This window comes from Carcharhinus amblyrhynchos, chromosome 21 (assembly GCF_965287045.1).
Source record: "Carcharhinus amblyrhynchos chromosome 21, sCarAmb.v2.hapA, whole genome shotgun sequence".
NCBI lineage: Eukaryota > Metazoa > Chordata > Chondrichthyes > Carcharhiniformes > Carcharhinidae > Carcharhinus > Carcharhinus amblyrhynchos.
In genome coordinates this window covers 720,684-739,897 of record NC_137344.1, presented here as the reverse complement: position 1 = coordinate 739,897, position 19,214 = coordinate 720,684, and the positions used below count along the sequence as shown (strand labels likewise).

The following is a 19,214-nucleotide window of genomic DNA, read 5'->3' as shown; positions in this document are numbered from 1 at the left end:
TACTGACCTAGCCAGCGACACTCACATCACAGGAATGAAAAAAATACAGAGATATCTGAATGTCCTGGATTATGAATCACAAAAGGTTAGTGTGTGGGTACAACCAGTGACAAACAGAATGTTGATGTTTATTGCAAAGGGAATGGAATATAAAAGTAGGGAGGTTTTGCTGCAGTTCTATTGGGCATTGCGGAGACCACAGCTGGAGTATTGCCAACAGATTTGACTTCTTTATTTAAGAATGTAATTTCATTGGAAGCAGTTCAGAGAAGGTCCACTTGGCTGATTCCTGGGTTGGGGGAGTTGTCCGATGAGGGAATGCTGCACCTGTACCCATTGGGGTTTAGAACAATGACAGGCGATGTTATAAGATCCTGGGGGTGAATGCTTAAAGGATGTTTCTCCTAGTCGAGATACTAGAAAGAGGATAAGGTTTATAAATAAAGGGTCTGCCATTTAAGATGGAGATGAGGAGAATCTGTTTCTTGCAGAGTGTCCTTACTCTGTGGACCTCTATTCCCAGAAAGCAATGGAGCCAGGTTAACACAAAACCTGGAAATTATTGGAAACTGTGAAGAGGACAGTGCAGAACTTCAAAAGGACATAGACAGGTTGGTGGAATGGGCTGATAAGTGGCACATGAGGTTCAATATCATAAAGTCATAGAGTTTTTACAGCATAAACAGGCTCTTCAGCCCAACTTGTCCATGCTGCCCAGTTTTTACCATAAAGCTAGTCCCAATTGCCTGCATTTGGCCCATATGCCTCTATATCCACCTTACCCATGTAACTGTCTAAATGCTTTTTAAAAGACAAAATTGTACCCGCCTCTACTACTACCTCTGGCATCTTGTTCCAGACACTCACCACCCTCTCTGTGAACCTATGCCCTTTAGTTTTAGACTCCCCTACCTTTGGGAAAGATATTGACTATCTAGCTGATCTGTGCCCCTCATTATTATCTAGACCTCGATAAGATCACCCCCAAGCCTCCTAAGCTCCAAAGAGAAAAGGTCCTAGTTTATCCAGCCTTTCCTAATAACTCAAATCATCAAGTCCCAGTTGCATCCTAGTAACTCCTTTCTGCACTCTTTCTAGTTTAAGAGAAGTGTGAGGTGATGAATTTTGGTAGGAAGAGCATGGAGAGAAACTAAAATTCTAAAAGAGTTGCAGAAGTGGGGGAACCTGAATGTATCTGTGCAGAGATCATTGTAAGTGGCAGGACAGGTGGAGAGATCGGTTAATAAAGCAGATAGTATTAATAGGAGCATAGAGTACAAGAGCAAGGAGGTGTAGACATAGTTAGACCTCAGCTGGAACATTGCGTACAGGCCTGGGCACCACACTATAGGAAGGATATGAACACATTTGGAGAGAGTGCAGAAGAGGTTTACAAGAATGGTTCCAGGGATGAGGATGGATTGGAGGGGTTGGGACTGATCTCCTTGGAGAGCAGAAGGCTAAAAGGAGGTTTGATAGAGATGTTCAAAATCATGAGGATACTGGACAGAGTAGATAGGGAGAAATATTCCCCTCGTAAGGATCAAAAAAGAGAGAGTACAGATTGAAGACAATTTGCAAAAGAAGCAAATGTGTTGCGAGAAAAAAGCTTTTTCACACAAGTGGTTCAAGTCTAGAATGCACTGCTTGGGAGTGTGGGGGAGGCAGGTTCAATTGAGGCATTCAGAAGGACATTAGATGATTATTTGAAACACTGTGAAGGAGTACAGGGAAAAGGCAGGGGAATGGAGAATTGGTACAGACATGATGGGCGGAATTTTACTGGCACGTCCGTCCAAATTTTGTACAATCCTGCCACAGACCAATGGAAAATGCTATTCTCTGAACCTCGCCCGCCCCGAATTAGGGTGGGCATGCCAGCGAAATTCTAGCTGGTGGGCCAAATGGCCCCCTGCACCATAGAAATTCTGTAAATTCTGAGTTGTTCAATATTTTTAAGGCTGGGTGGATTCTTGATTAACAAAAGAGTCAAACGGAATGGGGGAGTAGAAAGTAAAGTGGAGTTGAGACCACAGAAAGATCAACACTGATCTGATCAAATGGTGAAGCAGTATCCGGGGGCCTAAAGGCTTACTCCTGCTCTGAATTCGAATGTTTGGATGTATGTATGAGTGAGTAAGGTGAAAGGGTTTCCAATGGTGAGAGGAACATTGAAAATAATCGGCAAAAGGTGTGGGGAAGAGATGAGAACGCAGGTGGTGTGGGCAGATTCAATCATCAGTCCCAAAAAGGAATTTCTTAAATATATGTAAGGCCATGAGGAAAGGAGCTGGGAGCAGTGGGACATACTCTTTAAAAGTGTGTTAGTGCAGACATGAGGCAGTTGGGCTCCTGAGTCATTCCCCAGATGTATTTATGGCTCTGTGTACATTTCTTCTCCACAGAGAGGACTGGGAGTGGGTGCAAAAACTGTCGGAACAACAGTTACTAAGTGCTGAGGGAGAGGGCACTGAGGCACGGAACCCACTTTACTACGAACTCCAAGCAGCTGCGAAAGCTTTGCTCAAATATATTAACCTACCAATACAACAGGTACTACGCTCAGCACAATCAAATGTCCAATCTCTCAGTCACTCAGTCTACACATACCCCAAAGGTCAGGTTAGGGCTGAGTATGTTTGGGGGGCATTAATCAAATCACAGATACGAACCCCTTAACTGTAACACTCTGATATACCCCACATCCCTCACTGTAACACTCTGATATATCCCACACCCCTCACTGTAACACTCTGATATACCCCACACCCCTCACTGTAACACTCTGATATATCCCACACCCCTCACTATAACACTCTGATATACCCCACACCCCTCACTGTAACACTCTGATATATCCCACATCCCTCACTGTAACACTCTGATATATCCCACACCCCTCACTGTAACACTCTGATATACCCCACACCCCTCACTGTAACACTCTGATATACCCCACACCCCTCACTATAACACTCTGATATACCCCACACCCCTCACTGTAACACTCTGATATACCCCACATCCCTCACTGTAACACTCTGATATACCCCACACCCCTCACTGTAACACTCTGATATACCCCACACCCCTCACTGTAACACTCTGATATACCCCACACCCCTCACTGTAACACTCTGATATACCCCACACCCCTCACTGTAACACTCTGATATACCCCACACCCCTCACTGTAACACTCTGATATATCCCACACCCCTCACTGTAACACTCTGATATACCCCACACCCCTCACTGTAACACTCTGATATATCCCACACCCCTCACTATAACACTCTAATATATCCCACACCCCTCACTGTAACACTCTGATATATCCCACACCCCTCACTGTAACACTCTGATATATCCCACAGCCCTCACTGTAACATTCTGATATATCCCACACCCCTCACTGTAACATTCTGATATACCCCGCACCCCTCACTGTAACACTCTGATATACCCCACACCCCTCACTGTAACACTCTGATAAACCCCACACCCCTCACTGTAACACATTGATATACCCCACACCCCTCACTGTAACACTCTGATATACCCCACATCCCTCACTGTAACACACTGATATACCCACACCCCTCACTGTAACTCTCTGATGTACCCCATACCCCTCACTGTAACACTCTGATATACCTCACACCCCTCACTGTAACACACTGATATACCCCACACCCCTCGCTGTAACACACTGATATATCACACATCCCTCACTGTAACACGTTGGTATACCCCACACCCCTCACTGTAACACACTGATATACCCCACACCCCTCACTGTAACACACTGATATACCCCACACCCCTCACTGTATCGCTCTGATATATCTCACACCCCTCACTGTAACACACTGATATACCCCACACCCCTCACTGTATCGCTGTATCTCACACCCCTCACTGTAACACACTGATATGCCCCACACCCCTCGCTGTAACACACTGATATATCACACATCCCTCACTGTAACACGTTGGTATACCCCACACCCCTCACTGTAACACACTGATATACCCCACACCCCTCACTGTATCACTCTATCTCACACCCCTCACTGTAACACACTGGTATACCCCATACCCCTCGCTGTAACACACTGATATATCACACACCCCTCACTGTAACACATTGGTATACCCCACACCCCTCACTGTAACTCTCTGATGTACCCCATACCCCTCACTGTAACACTGTGATATATCACACACCCCTCACTGTAACACTGATATACCCCACACCCCTCACTGTAACTCTCTGATATACCCCATACCCCTCACTGTAACACTCTGATATACCCCACACCCCTCACTGTAACACACTGATATACCCCACACCCCTCACTGTAACACACTGATATACCCCACACCCCTCACTGTAACACACTGATATACCCCACACCCCTCACTGTAACACTCTGATATATCCTACACACTGCATGGGGCATCTTTTTGGAGTGTGTTTACGTCTATCTATGTATATCATTCTCTGTGTTGGAGTGGATGTGTGTATATCTGAGAATGTGTATGTGTGTGTTTATGTGTGTGTGTGTGGGTGGGTATGTGTGTGGGTGTGTTTGTAAGGCTGAACATTTGCAACAATCTTCAGCCAGAAGTGCTGAATGGATGATCCATCTCCGCCTTCTCCAGTGGTTCCCAGGGTCTCAGATGCCAGTCTCCAGCCAATTCGATTCACTCCACGTGATATCAAGAAACAGTTGAATTCACTGGGTACTGCAAAGGCAATGGGCCCTGATAACGTTCTGGCAATAGTGCTGAAGACTTATGCTCCAGAACATGCTGCTCTCCTAGCCAAGCTCTTCCGGTACAAGTACAGTTACAACCCTGGCATCTACCCAGCAATGTGAAAAATTGCCCAGGTATATCCTATACACAAAAAGGAGGACAAACCCAACCCAGCCAATTACCAGCCAATCAGTCTACTTTCGATCATCAGTAAAGTGATGGAAGGGGTCATTGACAGCGCTATCCAGCAGCACCTGCTCAGCAATAACCTGCTCAGTGACGCCCAGTTTGGGTTTCACCAGAGTCACTCAGCTCCTGACCTCATTACAGCCTTGGTTCGAACATGGACAAAAGAGCTGAATTCCAGAGATGAGGTGAGAGTGACAGCCCTTAATATCAAGGCTGCATTTGACCGAGTGCGGCATCAAGGAGCCTGAGCAAAACTGGAATCAATGGGTATCAGAGGGAAAACTCTCCGCTGGTTAGAGTCATATCTGACACATAGGGAGGTGGTTGTGGAGGGTCAGTCATCCTAGCTCCAGGACATCTCTGCAGGAGTTCCTCAGGATAGTATCCTAGGCCCAACTATCTTCAGCTGCTTCATCAATGACCACCCCTCCATCATATGGTCAAAAGTGGGGAGGTTCACCAATGACTGCATAATGTTCAGCACTATTTGTGACTCCTCAGATACTGCAGTCCATGTTCAAATGCCACAAGATCTGGATAATATCCAGGCTTGGGCTGACAAGCGGCAGCTAACATTTGCGCCACACAAATGCCAGGCAATGACCATCACCAATAAGAGACACTCCAACCGCCACCCCTTGACATTCAATGGTGTTACTATTACTGAATCCCCCACTTTCAACATCCTTGGGGTTACCATTGACCAGAAACTCAACTGGACTCACACATAAATACAGTGCCTGCAGGAGCAGGTTAGAGGCTAAGAATACTGCGGTGAGTAACTCACTTCCTGACTCCCCAAAGCTATTCACCACCTACAAGGCACATGTCAGGAGTGTGATAGAATACTTCCCATTTGCCTGGATGGGTGCAGCTCCAACAGCACTCAAGAACTTGACACCATCCAGAACAAAACAGCCCGCTTGATTGGCACCACATCTACAAACATCCACTCTCTCCACCATGATGCTCAGTAGCAGCAGTGTGTACTATCTACAAGATGCACTGCAGCAATTCATCAAAGATCCTTAGACAGCACCTTCCAAACCCACAACCAATTCCATGTTGAAAGACAAAGAGCAGCAGATACCTGGGAACACCATCACCTGCAAGTTCCCCTCCAAGCCACTCACTGTCCTGACTTGGAAATATATCGCCATTCCTTCACAGTCGCTGGGTCAAAATCCTGGAACTCCTTCCCTAGCACGTGGACTGCAGCGATTCAAGAAGGCAGTTCACCACCATCTTCTCAAGGGGCAACTAGGGATGGACAATAAATGCTGGCCAGCCAGTGACACCCATGTCCCATGGATGAATATCAAAAAGCGTGCGGATCGGTGTGTGTGTGTATGTGAGTGTGTGTGTGTCTGGGTGTATGTCTGGGTGTGTGTGTGGGTTACTGTGTGGGTTACTGTGTGGCTGTGCTGCTCCTCAGTTGTCTGATGTAGTGCTTTGTGGATTTCAGGCGAAGCAGTTTCGTGTCTTCACTCAGGAGGTGCTGGAATTTGGTCATAATGTCTCCTTTCTCCTGCTACTTCCCTCCTCGGAGTCAGTCTGCACGGCCCCTGGGCAGGGGAATCCCTACAACCAGCGCTCCGGCTTCCTCTACCTCCCACTACAGATGTTTGAATTAGGTATGTAGAAATCTCCGTTTCCAGCCAATGCTTTCTCTGGTCATTTCACACACAGTCACACAGTGGGGTGGCAGCAAGCGATGCTTTTGTGACCCTTTTTGTTTATTGTTTACTCCAAGTCGTTTGGATCGGTGTCCCAGACTGCAACATATTTCCCTGCTGATAAATACCTGTCTTTTTGGCTGCTTCCTCTTGAGATGATTGGAGCAACTGTGCTTAACCAGGCTCTCACACTGCACCCTGTCAATCTGACTGTACCAGGAACAGGCGCTCACATTGCACTCTCTCAGTCTGACTGTTCTGAGAACAGGCACTCAGACGGCATCCTGTCAGTCTGACTGTATTAAACAGAGACTCACACTGCACTCTGTCAATCTGACTGTACCAGGAACAGGCACTCACACTGCACACTGTCAGTCTGACTGTACTGAGAACAGGCACTCACACTGCACTGTCTGACTGTACCAGGAACAGGCACTCACACTGCATTCTCTCAGTCTGACTACACTGAGAACAGGCACTCATACTGCATCCTGTCAGTCTGACTGTATTAAACAGAGACTCACACTGCACGCTGTCAATCTGACTGTACTGAGGACAGGCACTCACACTGCATCCTGTCAGTCTGGCTGTACCAGGAATAGACACCCACACTGCACCCTCTCTGTCTGACTGTACCAGGAACAGGTACTCACACTGCACTCTCTCAGTCTGACTGTACTGAGAACAGGCACTCAGACTGCATCCTGTCAGTCTGACTGTATTAAACAGAGACTCACTGCACGCTGTCAGTCTGACTGTACGAGGAACAGGCACTCACACTGCACCCTCTCTGTCTGACTGTACCAGGAACAGGCACTCACACTGCACCCTCTCAGTCTGACTGTATTAAACAGACACTCACGCTGCACCTTGTCAGTCTGACTGTACTGAGAACAGACACTCATACTGTACCCTGTCAGTCTGACTGTGTTAAACAGACACTGACGCTGCATCTCATCAGTCTGACTGTACTGAGAACAGGCACTCACACTGCATCCTGTCAATCAGACTGTACCAGGAACAGGCACTCACACTGCACCCTCTCAGTCTGACTGTATTAAACAGACATGTATCCACACTGTCAGTGTAACTGTACCAGGAACAGGCACTCATACTGCACCCTCTCAGTCTATCTGTACTAAGGACAAGCACTCACACTGCACCCTGTCAGTCTGACTGTACCAGGAACAAGCACTCACACTGCATCCTCTCAGTCTGACTGTATTGAACACACATTCACACTGCACCCTGTCAGTCTGACTACTGAGAACAGACACTCACATTGCACCCTGTCAGCCTGGCTGTACTGAGAACAGACACTTACACTGTACTCTGTCAATCTGACTACCAAGAACAGGCAGTCACACTACACCCTGTCAGTCTGACTGTACTGAGATCAGGCATTCATGCTGTACCCTGTCAATCTGACTGTACTGAGAATAGGAATTCACACTGCACACTGTCAGTCTGATTGGACCAGGAACAGGCACTGACATTGCACCCTCTCAGTCTGACTGTATTGAACAGACACTCACACTGCACCCTGTCAGTCTGACTGTACTGAGAACAGACACTCACACTGCACCCTGTCAGTCTGACAGTATTGAGAACAGATACTCACATTGCACCTTGTCATTCTGACTACCAAGAACAGGCAGTCACACTGCACCCTGTCAGTCTGACTGTACCGGGAATAGGCATTCACAATGCACCCTATCAGTCTGATTGTACCGGGAATAGGCACTAACATTGCACCCTCTCAGTCTGACTGTACCAAGAACAGGCATTCACGCTGCACCCGATCAGAATGATATACTGAGGACAGGCACCACACTGCGCCCTGTCAGTCTGACCGTACCAAGCGCCAATACTAACATTGCAGTTGTTCAGTATGATTTTACCTAGTGCAGGCACTTTTATTGTAATGTCAATTTGACTGTTCCTAATACAGGTACTTCCACAGCTATTGTTTCATATGACTGTAGCCAACACAGTCGATTTGACTGAGTCCCCCACGTTTTACTAACTGGTGGAACTCTCTTTGAGCCTCGTGGTCTGACTGTAGCTGACAATGAAAGTTGCACGCTGTCTCTGAGTGACTGTATCTAATACGAGCAATTCCGTCATACAGCTTCACTATTTAACTACTATCTCAAGATGATGCCAGAGAAAGGTGACTTCTTGCAAGCTGTGCCCAACATGGCCTCTAATTCCATCTTTTACTCCCGCTCTTGCTTCTAAATTTAATTCTAACTTTTTTAAACTCTCTAACAATGCATTAAATTGATCTTTCTCTACATCCTAGCTGTGACTGTAACACTACATTCTGCACTCTCTCCTTTCCTTCTCCATGAATGGTATGCTTTGTCTGTGTAGTGTGCAAGAAACACTAAATACGTGTGACAAACTCTGTAAATACATGTGACAATAATAAATCAAATCAAATCAAACACAGTAGTGGTAAATGTCACTGAATGAGTGATGGAGAGGTGCAGACTGATGCTGCGGGAGGCACAGGTTCAAATCCCACCACAGCAGCTCATGGAATTTAAATTTAATGAATTAATTTGGAAAATAAATCTGGAATTTAAATCTGGAGTGCGAACCTGGAGCACAAATCTGGAGCACGAATCTGGAGTGCGAGCATAAGATACCAGAGTGCGAGCGTAAGATACCAGAGTGCGAGCGTAAGATACCGGAGTGCGAGCGTAAGACACAGGAATGGCGAGTGCAAATTTCTCATTTTCATTCTGCTGTTGTTGTTTATCTTGAGGTCAAATTGCAGAATGGGAGAATTGGAAACAGGAAGAATCAATTCAATGTGAACCTTATTTTGGTAACAATAATAGGAAGACAGATTATTATTTGAATGGGTGTAAATTGAGAGAGGTGGATACTCAACAAGACCTTCATGTCACTGAAAGTAAGCGCACAGGTACAGCAGGCAGTAAAGTAGGGAAATGGTATGTTGGCCTTCATAGCGAGAGGATTTGAGTATAGGGATAGGGATGTTTTGCTGCAATTGTACAGGGCGTTGGTGAGGCCACACCTGGGGTATTGTGTGCAGTTTTGGTCTCCTTATCTGAGGAAGGATGTCCTTGCTATAGAGGGAGCACAGTGAAGGTTTACCAGGCTGATTCCTGGGGATGGCAGGTCTGTCATATGAGGAGAGACTGAGTCGATTAGGATTATATTCACTGGAGTTTAGAAGAGTGAGAGGGGATCTCATAGAAACTTATAAAATTCTAACAGGGTTAGACAAGGTAGATTCGGAAAGAATGTTCCCAATGGTGGGGGAGTCCAGAACTACATGGGATAAACCTTTTAGAACTGAGGTGAGAAGAAATTTCTTCCTCCAGAGGGTAGTGAATGTGTGGAATTCACTCCCACAGAAAGTAGTTGAGGCCAAAAGATTGTCAAATTTCAAGAAGAAATTAGATTTTGCTCTTGGGGCTAAAGGATTCGAGGAATATGAGGGGAAGAGGGATCAAGATATTGAATTCAATGATCAGCCATGATCAAGATGAAGGGCAGGGCCGGCTCGAAGGGCTGAATGGCCTCTGCCTGCTTCTAGTTTCTATAATGACAGTTCTGTGAAGACATGTGCTGATGAAATGTGACCTTGAACTAGATGTTGATTAATGGGGTGTTTGGACGTCTTGCTGAGGAATTGTGAGAAATGTCACTGTGGAACATCGAACAGTTAGTTCAGTATCACATTCTGACACATTGCTCCTGTTCTCTGCTCCCACAGTGCACTTCTGCTGCTACAGGGAAAGATTCATGAGTCGATACTGCCTTGTGTCCACACTACTGGAGATAGACTCACTCATTTCCCAGCAAGTCATGCGAGAGGCTATTTCAGATGAAGAGCTTCTCTCTGCAAAACAGAGACAAAAGATGGTGTCAGAGTCAGTGCAGGTAGGACCACAGCACTTCATATTCCATTCATAAACTCCTCGATTAGATTCCAGTCTGTAACTCACTCCCGGGTATCTTTTATTCCATATATAAACCACCCCGAACCCCTCGATTAGATTCCAGTCTGTAACTCACTCCCGGGTATCTGTTATTCTATATATAAACCACCCCGACCCCTTGATTGGATTCCAGTCTGTAACTCACTCCCGGGTATCTGTTATTCTATATATAAACCAACCCGAACCCCTCGATTAGATTCCAGCTTGTAACTCACTCCCGGGTATCTGTTATTCTATATATAAACCACCCCGAACCCCTCGATTAGATTCCAGTCTGTAACTCACTCCCGGGTATCTGTTATTCTATATATAAACCACCCCGAACCCCTCGATTAGATTCCAGTCTGTAACTCACTTCCTGGTATCTGTTATTCTATATATATATAAACCACCCCGAACCCCTCGATTAGATTCCAGCCTGTAACTCACTCCCGGGTATCTGTTATTCTATATATAAACCACCTCGAACCCCTCGATTAGATTCCAGTCTGTAACTCACTCCCGGGTATCTGTTATTCTATATTTAAACCACCCCGAACGCCTCGATTAGATTCCAGTCTGTAACTCACTCCCAGGTATCTGTTATTCTATATATAAACCACCCCGAACCCCTTGATTAGACTCCTTTCTCTAACTCATTCCCGGGTATCTGTTATTCTATGTACAAACCACACTGAACCTCTCAATTAGATTCCAGTCTGTTACTCACTCCCAGGTATCTATTATTCTATATATTAACTACCCTGAACACCTGGATTAGATTCCAGTCTGTAACTTACATTTTGGGATCCGTTATTCTATATACAAACCACCCCGAACCCCTCGCTTAGAGTCCAGTCTGTAATTCACTCCCAGGTATCTGTTATTCTTTATATAAACCCCTGATGAGTTTGCAGTACAGACAAGTTTGCAGTACAGGTGGGTGTGTGGTACAGGCGAGTGTGCAGTACTGGTGAGTGTGCATTGCAGGTGAGTGCAGTACAGGTGAGTGTGCGATACAGGTGAATTTGCAATACAGGTGAGTGTGCGGTACAGGTGAGTGTGCGGTACAGGTGAGTTTGCAGTACAGGTGAGTGTGCGCTACAATTGAGTGTGTGGTACAAACGAGTGTACAGTGCAGGCGTGTGTGCGGTGCAGGCAAGTGTGCAGTACAGGCGATGTGCGATACAGGCAAATGTGCGGTACAGGTGAATGTGCGATTCATGTGAGTTTGTAATACACGTGAGTGCAGTACAGGCGAGTGTGATAGAGGTGAGTGTGTGGTACAGGCGAGTGTGTGGTACAGGTAAGCATGCAGTAGAGGTGACTGTGCGGTGCAGTTGAGTGTGCAGTATAGGTGAATGTGTGATACAGATAAGTGTGCACTACAGGTGAGTGTGTGGTACAGGCAAGCGTGTGGTACAAGCAAGAATGCAGTACAGGGAAGTGTGTGGTGCAGGCAAGTGTGCAGCGCAGGCAAGTGTGCGGTGCAGACGAATGTGCGGTTCATGTGAGTTTGTAGTACACGTGAGTGCGGTACAGGCATGTGTGGTACAGGTAAGCATGCAGTAGAGATGACTGTGTGGTGCAGTCAAGTGTGCAGTATAAGTAAGTGTGATACAGCTAAGTGTGCAGTACAGGTGAGTGCGGTACAGGTGAGTATGTGGTACGGGCAAGTGTGCAGTACAGGCGAGTATGCAGTACAAGTGAGTGTGCAGTACAGGCAAGTGTGCGGTACAGGCGAGTGTGCAGTACAGGTAAGTGTGTGGTACGGGTGAGTGTCTAGTACAGGTAAGCGTGCAGTACAGGTGAATGTGTGGTACACATGAGCATGTGATATGGGCGAGTGTGCGGTACGGGCGAGTGTGCGGTACGGGCGAGTGTGTGCGGTACGGGCGAGTGTGCGCGGTACGGGCGAGTGTGCGGTACGGGCGAGTGTGTGCGGTACGGGCGAGTGTGTGGTACGGGCGAGTGTGTGCGGTACGGGCGAGTGTGCGGTACGGGCGAGTGTGCGGTACGGGTGAGTGTGCGGTACGGGCGAGTGTGCGGTACGGGTGAGTGTGCGGTACGGGCGAGTGTGCGGTACGGGTGAGTGTGCGGTACGGGCGAGTGTGCGGTACGGGTGAGTGTGCGGTACGGGCGAGTGTGTGTGGTACGGGTGAGTGTGTGCGGTACGGGCGAGTGTGTGGTACGGGCGAGTGTGCGGTACGGGCGAGTGTGCGGTAAGGCGAGTGTGTGGTACGGGCGAGTGTGTGCGGTACGGGCGAGTGTGTGCGGTACGGGCGAGTGTGTGCGGTACGGGCGAGTGTGTGGTACGGGCGAGTGTGTGCGGTACGGGCGAGTGTGTGCGGTACGGGCGAGTGTGCGGTACGGGCGAGTGTGTGTGGCACGGGTGAGTGTGCGGTACGGGTGAGTGTGCGGTACGGGTGAGTGTGTGCGGTACGGGCGAGTGTGCGGTACGGGCGAGTGTGCGGTACGGGTGAGTGTGTGGTACGGGCGAGTGTGCGGTACGGGCGAGTGTGCGGTACGGGTGAGTGTGTGGTACGGGCGAGTGTGCGGTACGGGCGAGTGTGCGGTAAGGCGAGTGTGCGGTACGGGCGAGTGTGCGGTACGGGCGAGTGTGCGGTACGGGCTAGTGTGTGCGGTACGGTCGAGTGTGCGGTACGGGCGAGTGTGCGGTACGGGTGAGTGTGCGGTACGGGCGAGTGTGCGGTACGGGTGAGTGTGTGCGGTACGGTCGAGTTTGCGGTACGGTCGAGTGTGCAGTACGGGTGAGTGTGTGCGGTACGGGCGAGTGTGTGTGGTACGGGCAATATGCAGGTATCTATGACTTTTCCTGTTATTTCTCCTGCAGCAACTGGATGTGATCTGGAGAAGGACACGGTGGATTATGGATGCATTGCAATATGCCCGTAACAAACAGTCCTCAGGGGGCCTCCCGATCTTCTGGTTAATCAGTTCCTCTGTGGAACCTCCGCAGGGAAAGAACAATTCCACTTCCTCCCACGTGGACTTTCTGCTTTCCCCATTCCCCTCGCCAGAGAATCCTCGGGGAAGTGCCGTCTGTGGTGAGGAAAATTGAAATCATTCACTGACTGTCCATCTTGAGGCAGGAGAGTTTGGATTGCTAACTCACTGACTTAGAGTAACTCCAGCACAGTGAAGGCCATTCACCTCCTTACACCTTCCCCAGGGCAAACTCTTTGACTCCAGCATTCCACTCTAACCCCTTTTCCATGGCCTTCTCCAACCCCTTTAATATTTTCATTTTCAATCTGTAGTATACTCTCCCTAATTACAGAATCATCAATCATACAGTGCAGAAGAGGCTCTTCGGCCCATCGAGTCCACACCGACACATTGGAAACACCTGAACTCCCAGCTAATCCCACCTGCCAGCTCTCGGCCCATAGCCCTGAATGTTATGATGTGCCAAGTACTCATCCAGGTACTTTTTAAAGGATGTGAGGCATCCCATCCCCACCACCCTCCCAAGGATGTGCATTCCAGACCATCACCCTCTGGGTAAAAAAGTTTTTCCTCACATCCCCCTTGAACCTCCTGCCCCTCACCTTAAACCTATGTCCCCTCATGACTGACCCTTCAACTAAAGGGAGCAGCTACTCCTTATCTACTCTGTCCGTGTCCCTCATAATCTCATACACCTTGATCAGGTCGCCCCTCAGTCTTCTCTGCGCCAACTAAAACAACCCAAGCCTATCCAACCTCTCTTCATAACTGAAACGCTCCATCCCAGGCAGCATCCTGGTGAATCTCCCCTGCATCCCCTCCATTTGAGTCGTCTCAAACTATTACCAGTTCTAATACCCGCTGTGTAACCTGCCCCACACTCTGCCTGCGGTGAAGCTTGGCACTGTGCCTCATCATTGATTCAGCAAACACTGAGGACAACCTCTCACTCTTCACCCTCTCAACAGTCTTCAGAGTCTTGAAATGCTCCATCTGATATCCAACAGCCTTCTTTATTCTACAATATATTTTACAAAATTTCCTTTGTAAATTTAAGAGATTCTAGTGAATCCTTCTTTTATCTCCCATGTTTGTATCGACCGTCCTTCCCATAATGAGCCAGGCGGAAAACACCCACTCCAATAGGAAGCAGTGGTGTAATCATGTCGTTACTAGCCTAGTAATCCAGAGACCCAGAGTAATGCTGTGGGGCACCGGGTTTGAATCCCATCACAGCAGATGGTGAAATTTGAATTCAATAAAAATCTGGAATTAAGAATCTACTGATGACATTGTTAGAAAAACCCACCTGGTTCACTAATGTCCTTTAGGGAAGGAAATCTGCCGCCCTTACCCGGTCTGGTCTACATGTGACTCCAGGGCCTCAGGAATGAACTGCCCTCAGGGATAGGCAACAAGTGCCCAAGTGCCAGTGGCACCCACATCCCATGAATGAATTAAAAAAACAGCCTCGGCTGAACTAATTTAACACCAATATCCAGGGTATAAACCCCACAATCAATGCAAAATCCTGCAGACGCTGGAACCTAGAAGGGCACAGTGGTTAGTACTGCCAAAAAGCATGGGGTTTCATTTCCCAAATCCTGCAGGCTCCATTAGAAAATCAATGTTTTGCCTCTCAGTCGATACTGCGGGGTGGCACAGTAGTTAGCACAGCTGCCTCACAACACCAGGGACCCAGGTTCAATTCCCAGCTTGGTTCACTATCTGTGCATGTTCTCCCCGTGTCTCCATGGGTTTCCTCCAAGTGCTCTGGTTTCCTCCCACAGTCTAAAAGACGTGCTGGTTAAGGTGCATCAGCTGTGCTAAATTCTCCCACAGTGTATCCCAATAAGTACCAGAGTGTGGCAAGTAAGGGATTTTCACAGTAACTTCATTGCAGTGTTAATGTAAGCCTACTTGTGACAATAATAAATAAACTTTAAAACTTTACATCTGAAATTAAAACAAAAAATGCTGGACATATTCAGCAGGTCTGGCAGCATCTGTGGAGAGAGAAACAGAGCTAATGTTTCGAGTCCATATGAGTTTTCTTCTGAAGAGCAGAGGATGGAGATGTGATGGGATATATTGTTGGAGGGGAAGTGTGGAGAATGATGAAGAACAAAAGGTCAGTGATAGGTGGGAGAGAGGAGAAATGGAACAAAGATATTTTGGGCACGAGGCAAAGGGTATGTGAATGGCCATGTTAAAGAACTATAGGAAGTGTTAATAGAGGCATAAAGGTCAAATATCCGAATGTGTTAATAACAGAACAAGGTCAGTGAAATCAAAATGCAAGAACAAGTGATAGATGGCCCTGTGATGGGAGGGAGTGGGGGAGAGAGGGCAGAGGGGAGGGGGGGCAGGGGGGAGAACAGGGGCAAGTGGGAGGGGGGGCATGGGGGAGAGGGAAGGGGGGAGGGGCAGGGGGAGAGAGGGAGGGGACGGGGGGAGAGGGAAGGAGGCACAGGGGAGGGGGGCAGGGAGCAGAGGGGAGGGGGACGGGGGGAGAGGGAAGGAGGGGAGAACGGGGGTCAGAGGGGAGGGGGGCAGGGGGAGAGAGGGAAGGGAGGAGGGGGCAGGGGGAGAGAGGAGGGAGGGAGGAAGGGCATCATTGCATTGGGGCAAATAAAGAAAACAAAAATCAAAAAGGAGGCAAGATAGGGAGCAGAATTCACAAGTTAAAATTGCTAAACTCAATGTTGAGTCTAAAAGTCTGAAACAAAGGAAGGCAGAGCCAGGACTGGGTTCTCTTGTACTCATTTTCCACCTCACCAGCCTCTGCATTCAAAGGATCATCCTCTGCCATTCTGCCAACTCCAGCACAATGGCACCATTCTCCACCACCACCACCACCACCCCCCCCCACCCCGCAGCCCCCACCCTGGGCTGGATTCCACAGGGACCACTCCCTCCTTGACTCGCCTGCTCCTCCGTTGCCCTGAACCCTTCATCTTCTCACGCACCTTCCCATGCAATCACTGAAGATGCAGCACCTGTCCATTTACCTCCCCTCCCCTCAATGCCCAAGGACCCAAACATTCCTTTCAAGTGAAGCAGTTTCACTTGAACCTCCTTCATTGTGGTTTGTTGTATTCACTGCTTCCAATGCAGTTTCCTCTGCGCTGGGGACACTGAAGGCAGGCTGAGTGGCAGTTTTGTGGAACATCATTGCTCTGTTCCCAAACATGACCCCAACCTTCCAGTCGCTACTATTTTAACTCAGCACCTTGCTCTCAAGACATTGGTACGGTCACACTTGGAATACTGTGTACAATTCCGGTCACCTATTTTAGAAAGGATAATATTAAACTAGAACATAGAACATAGAACACAACAGCACAAACAGGCTCTTCGGCCCACGAGTTGCGCTGATCACATCAACATCTACCAATCTATAGACCTAAAAAGAAAGAGTGAAAAAAATATTTACTAGAATGCTACTGGGACTTGATGGTTTGAGTTATAAGGAGGGGCTGGATAAATTGAAACTTTTTTCTCTGGAGCATAACAGGTTGAGGGATGATCTTATAGAGGTCTATAAAATAATGAGGGGTATAGAACAGCTAGATAGTCAATATCTTTTCCCAAAGGTAAGAGAGTCTAAAACTAGAGGGCATAGGTTTAAGGTGAAAGGGGAGAGATACAAAATGTCCAGAGGGACAATTGTTTCACACAGAGGGTGGGGAGTGTCTGGAACAAGCTGCCAGAGGTAGCAGTAGAGGCAGGTACTTTTAAAAAGCATTTAGTTACATGGGTTTGATGGGTATAGAGGGATATGGGCCAAATGCAGGCAACTGGGATTAGTTTAGGGATTTAAAACAAAAGGGTGGCATGGACAAGTTGGGCCGAAGGGCCTGTTTCCATGCTGTAAACCTCTATGACTCTCAACCCTCTCTAATCCAGCTCTCTCTAACCCATCCCATTTCTATCCCTCTTCAGCTGTAAGGAAGTCATATTGGACTCAAAACCTTAATTCTGTTCGCTGCTGCCAAACCCTCTGACTTCCAGCATTTTCTGTTTTTAACCAGAATCACTTTCAACCTCAACATCAACATTTAAAATGTTTAAATCAACTCCAATTTTAAATAAGGATCTGCATCAGTAAAATTGCCACTCTGACTCGACACATCAACACCACTTTCTCTATTTCCAGGCCAGTGTTTTTTCCTAACAGATTTTAATCAATGGGTGGTAATCCAGTAGGTGTTAATCCAGTGAGTGCAGTCCAGTGGGTGTAATCCAGTGGGAGTTAATCCAGTGGGTGTTAATCCAGTAGGTGTTAATCCAGTGGGTAGTAATCCAGTGAGTGTTAATCCAGTGAGTGTTAATCCGGTGAGTGTTAGTCCGGTGGGTGTTAATCCAGTGAGTGCAGTCCAGTGGGTGTTAATCCAGTGGGTGTTAATTCAGTGGGTGGTAATTGGATAGTGCTCTGATGAGTTTGCTTTGAGTTTTTCCATTTCTCTTGTAGACTCCCAGTGTTGTTCTGATGATGACTGCTGCTCTGAAGTCTTTCTCCCTACTGACAGCGACTATGATTCCAGTGAGGCACTGAGCCCCAGGGACCAGGATCTCCTGTATTATCCAGGCCCCGAGTTTAGGCAGCAGATTGGATACTGTTTGAGTGGCAGTGCTCCAGATGTTCTCCAAGTGCATGAACTGCGGATGAAGGAGCGTGAGCAGTCAACCAGCTTTCAAGGAGCGAGTGAGTCAGTGACACAGAGCTGCCGGAACCTAAAGGTGGGATCGATGAGCAAGAATGTCCCGGGGCAAGCAAATGATCCAAACAACAGCCATTTTCTGAGTAAGAAAGGATCGTCCCAGTCCAAAACACACAGGTATCAGAAATATCGCCACTTCCACCAGAACAGAAGCCTTTGTTTTCAGCAAGAAACCCAATCTTTGAGCCTCTCCGAGGGGGTTTACACACACGGGCGGGACAGAGGGCTGATACCATGTGTCTCCAGTGAGCTGAGCCTCACCGAGATCCCCAGAGCTGGGGATCCGACAGCAGCTGTTGGAAAAATCATTCTGGATCTGTGCCACAAGAGCAGCTCCCAGGAAGAAGCTGCTTCCTGGTCCCTGAGTATCTGTAACCCACTGCCCTCACCCGCTGGCGCTGGGTCCCCCAGAGGCATCACTCTAGAGACTGACTGTGATGAGCTGTGTGACATTCACACTTCTGACAGCAGCGTTTTATAGAGAGTTCCTACAATTTCCCCAATGTACTACTGACAGCAATATGTCCAATATTCTTTCCTGGATTGTGTTGGATCAGCTGATCTCATTGTGGGAAATTCTAGAATTGGTCTCAGGGCATTGGCTTGGTGATAGTCGGGAAGGGATGGCAGAGGGGGGTGAGTGGGTGGAGGGAGAGTCAGGCAGGCAGTGTGCCCAGTTCCTGATAGCTTGTGTGGGGACATTGGATAAGAACAGGATCAGCCCTCACTGTGACTCTTCCAAAGTCACCAGGCCCAAGGCCTCACATTCCAGTGAGAATCAGCACCTTCAGGATTTGGGCGGGGGGGAGGAGTTGCTGCTGTCACAGGGGAGGTATCATGATTGAGAGTGAAATAAGTAACTGCTCAAATAACAGTCTAGGCCGCGGGTCAACATGTTGATGATAGTTTAAATGACAGCTGGGGCGATTGTA

General features: G+C 47.8%; 1 protein-coding gene across 1 annotated transcript in view; it reads left to right on the top strand.

Annotated features, from left to right (window-relative positions):
• The window catches only part of ankfn1a (ankyrin repeat and fibronectin type III domain containing 1a), an 87,936-nt gene extending 69,066 nt beyond the window's left edge, over positions 1-18,870 (top strand). Inside the window, exons 13-17 of the mRNA XM_080209164.1 lie at positions 2,406-2,553; positions 6,419-6,587; positions 10,384-10,550; positions 13,443-13,656; positions 18,033-18,870. Of these exons, the coding sequence (XP_080065290.1) occupies positions 2,406-2,553; positions 6,419-6,587; positions 10,384-10,550; positions 13,443-13,656; positions 18,033-18,763 (1,429 nt within the window). The 3' untranslated portion in view covers positions 18,764-18,870. The remainder of the gene's footprint in view (positions 1-2,405; positions 2,554-6,418; positions 6,588-10,383; positions 10,551-13,442; positions 13,657-18,032) is intronic.
• The last annotated feature ends 344 nt before the right edge of the window (positions 18,871-19,214 follow it).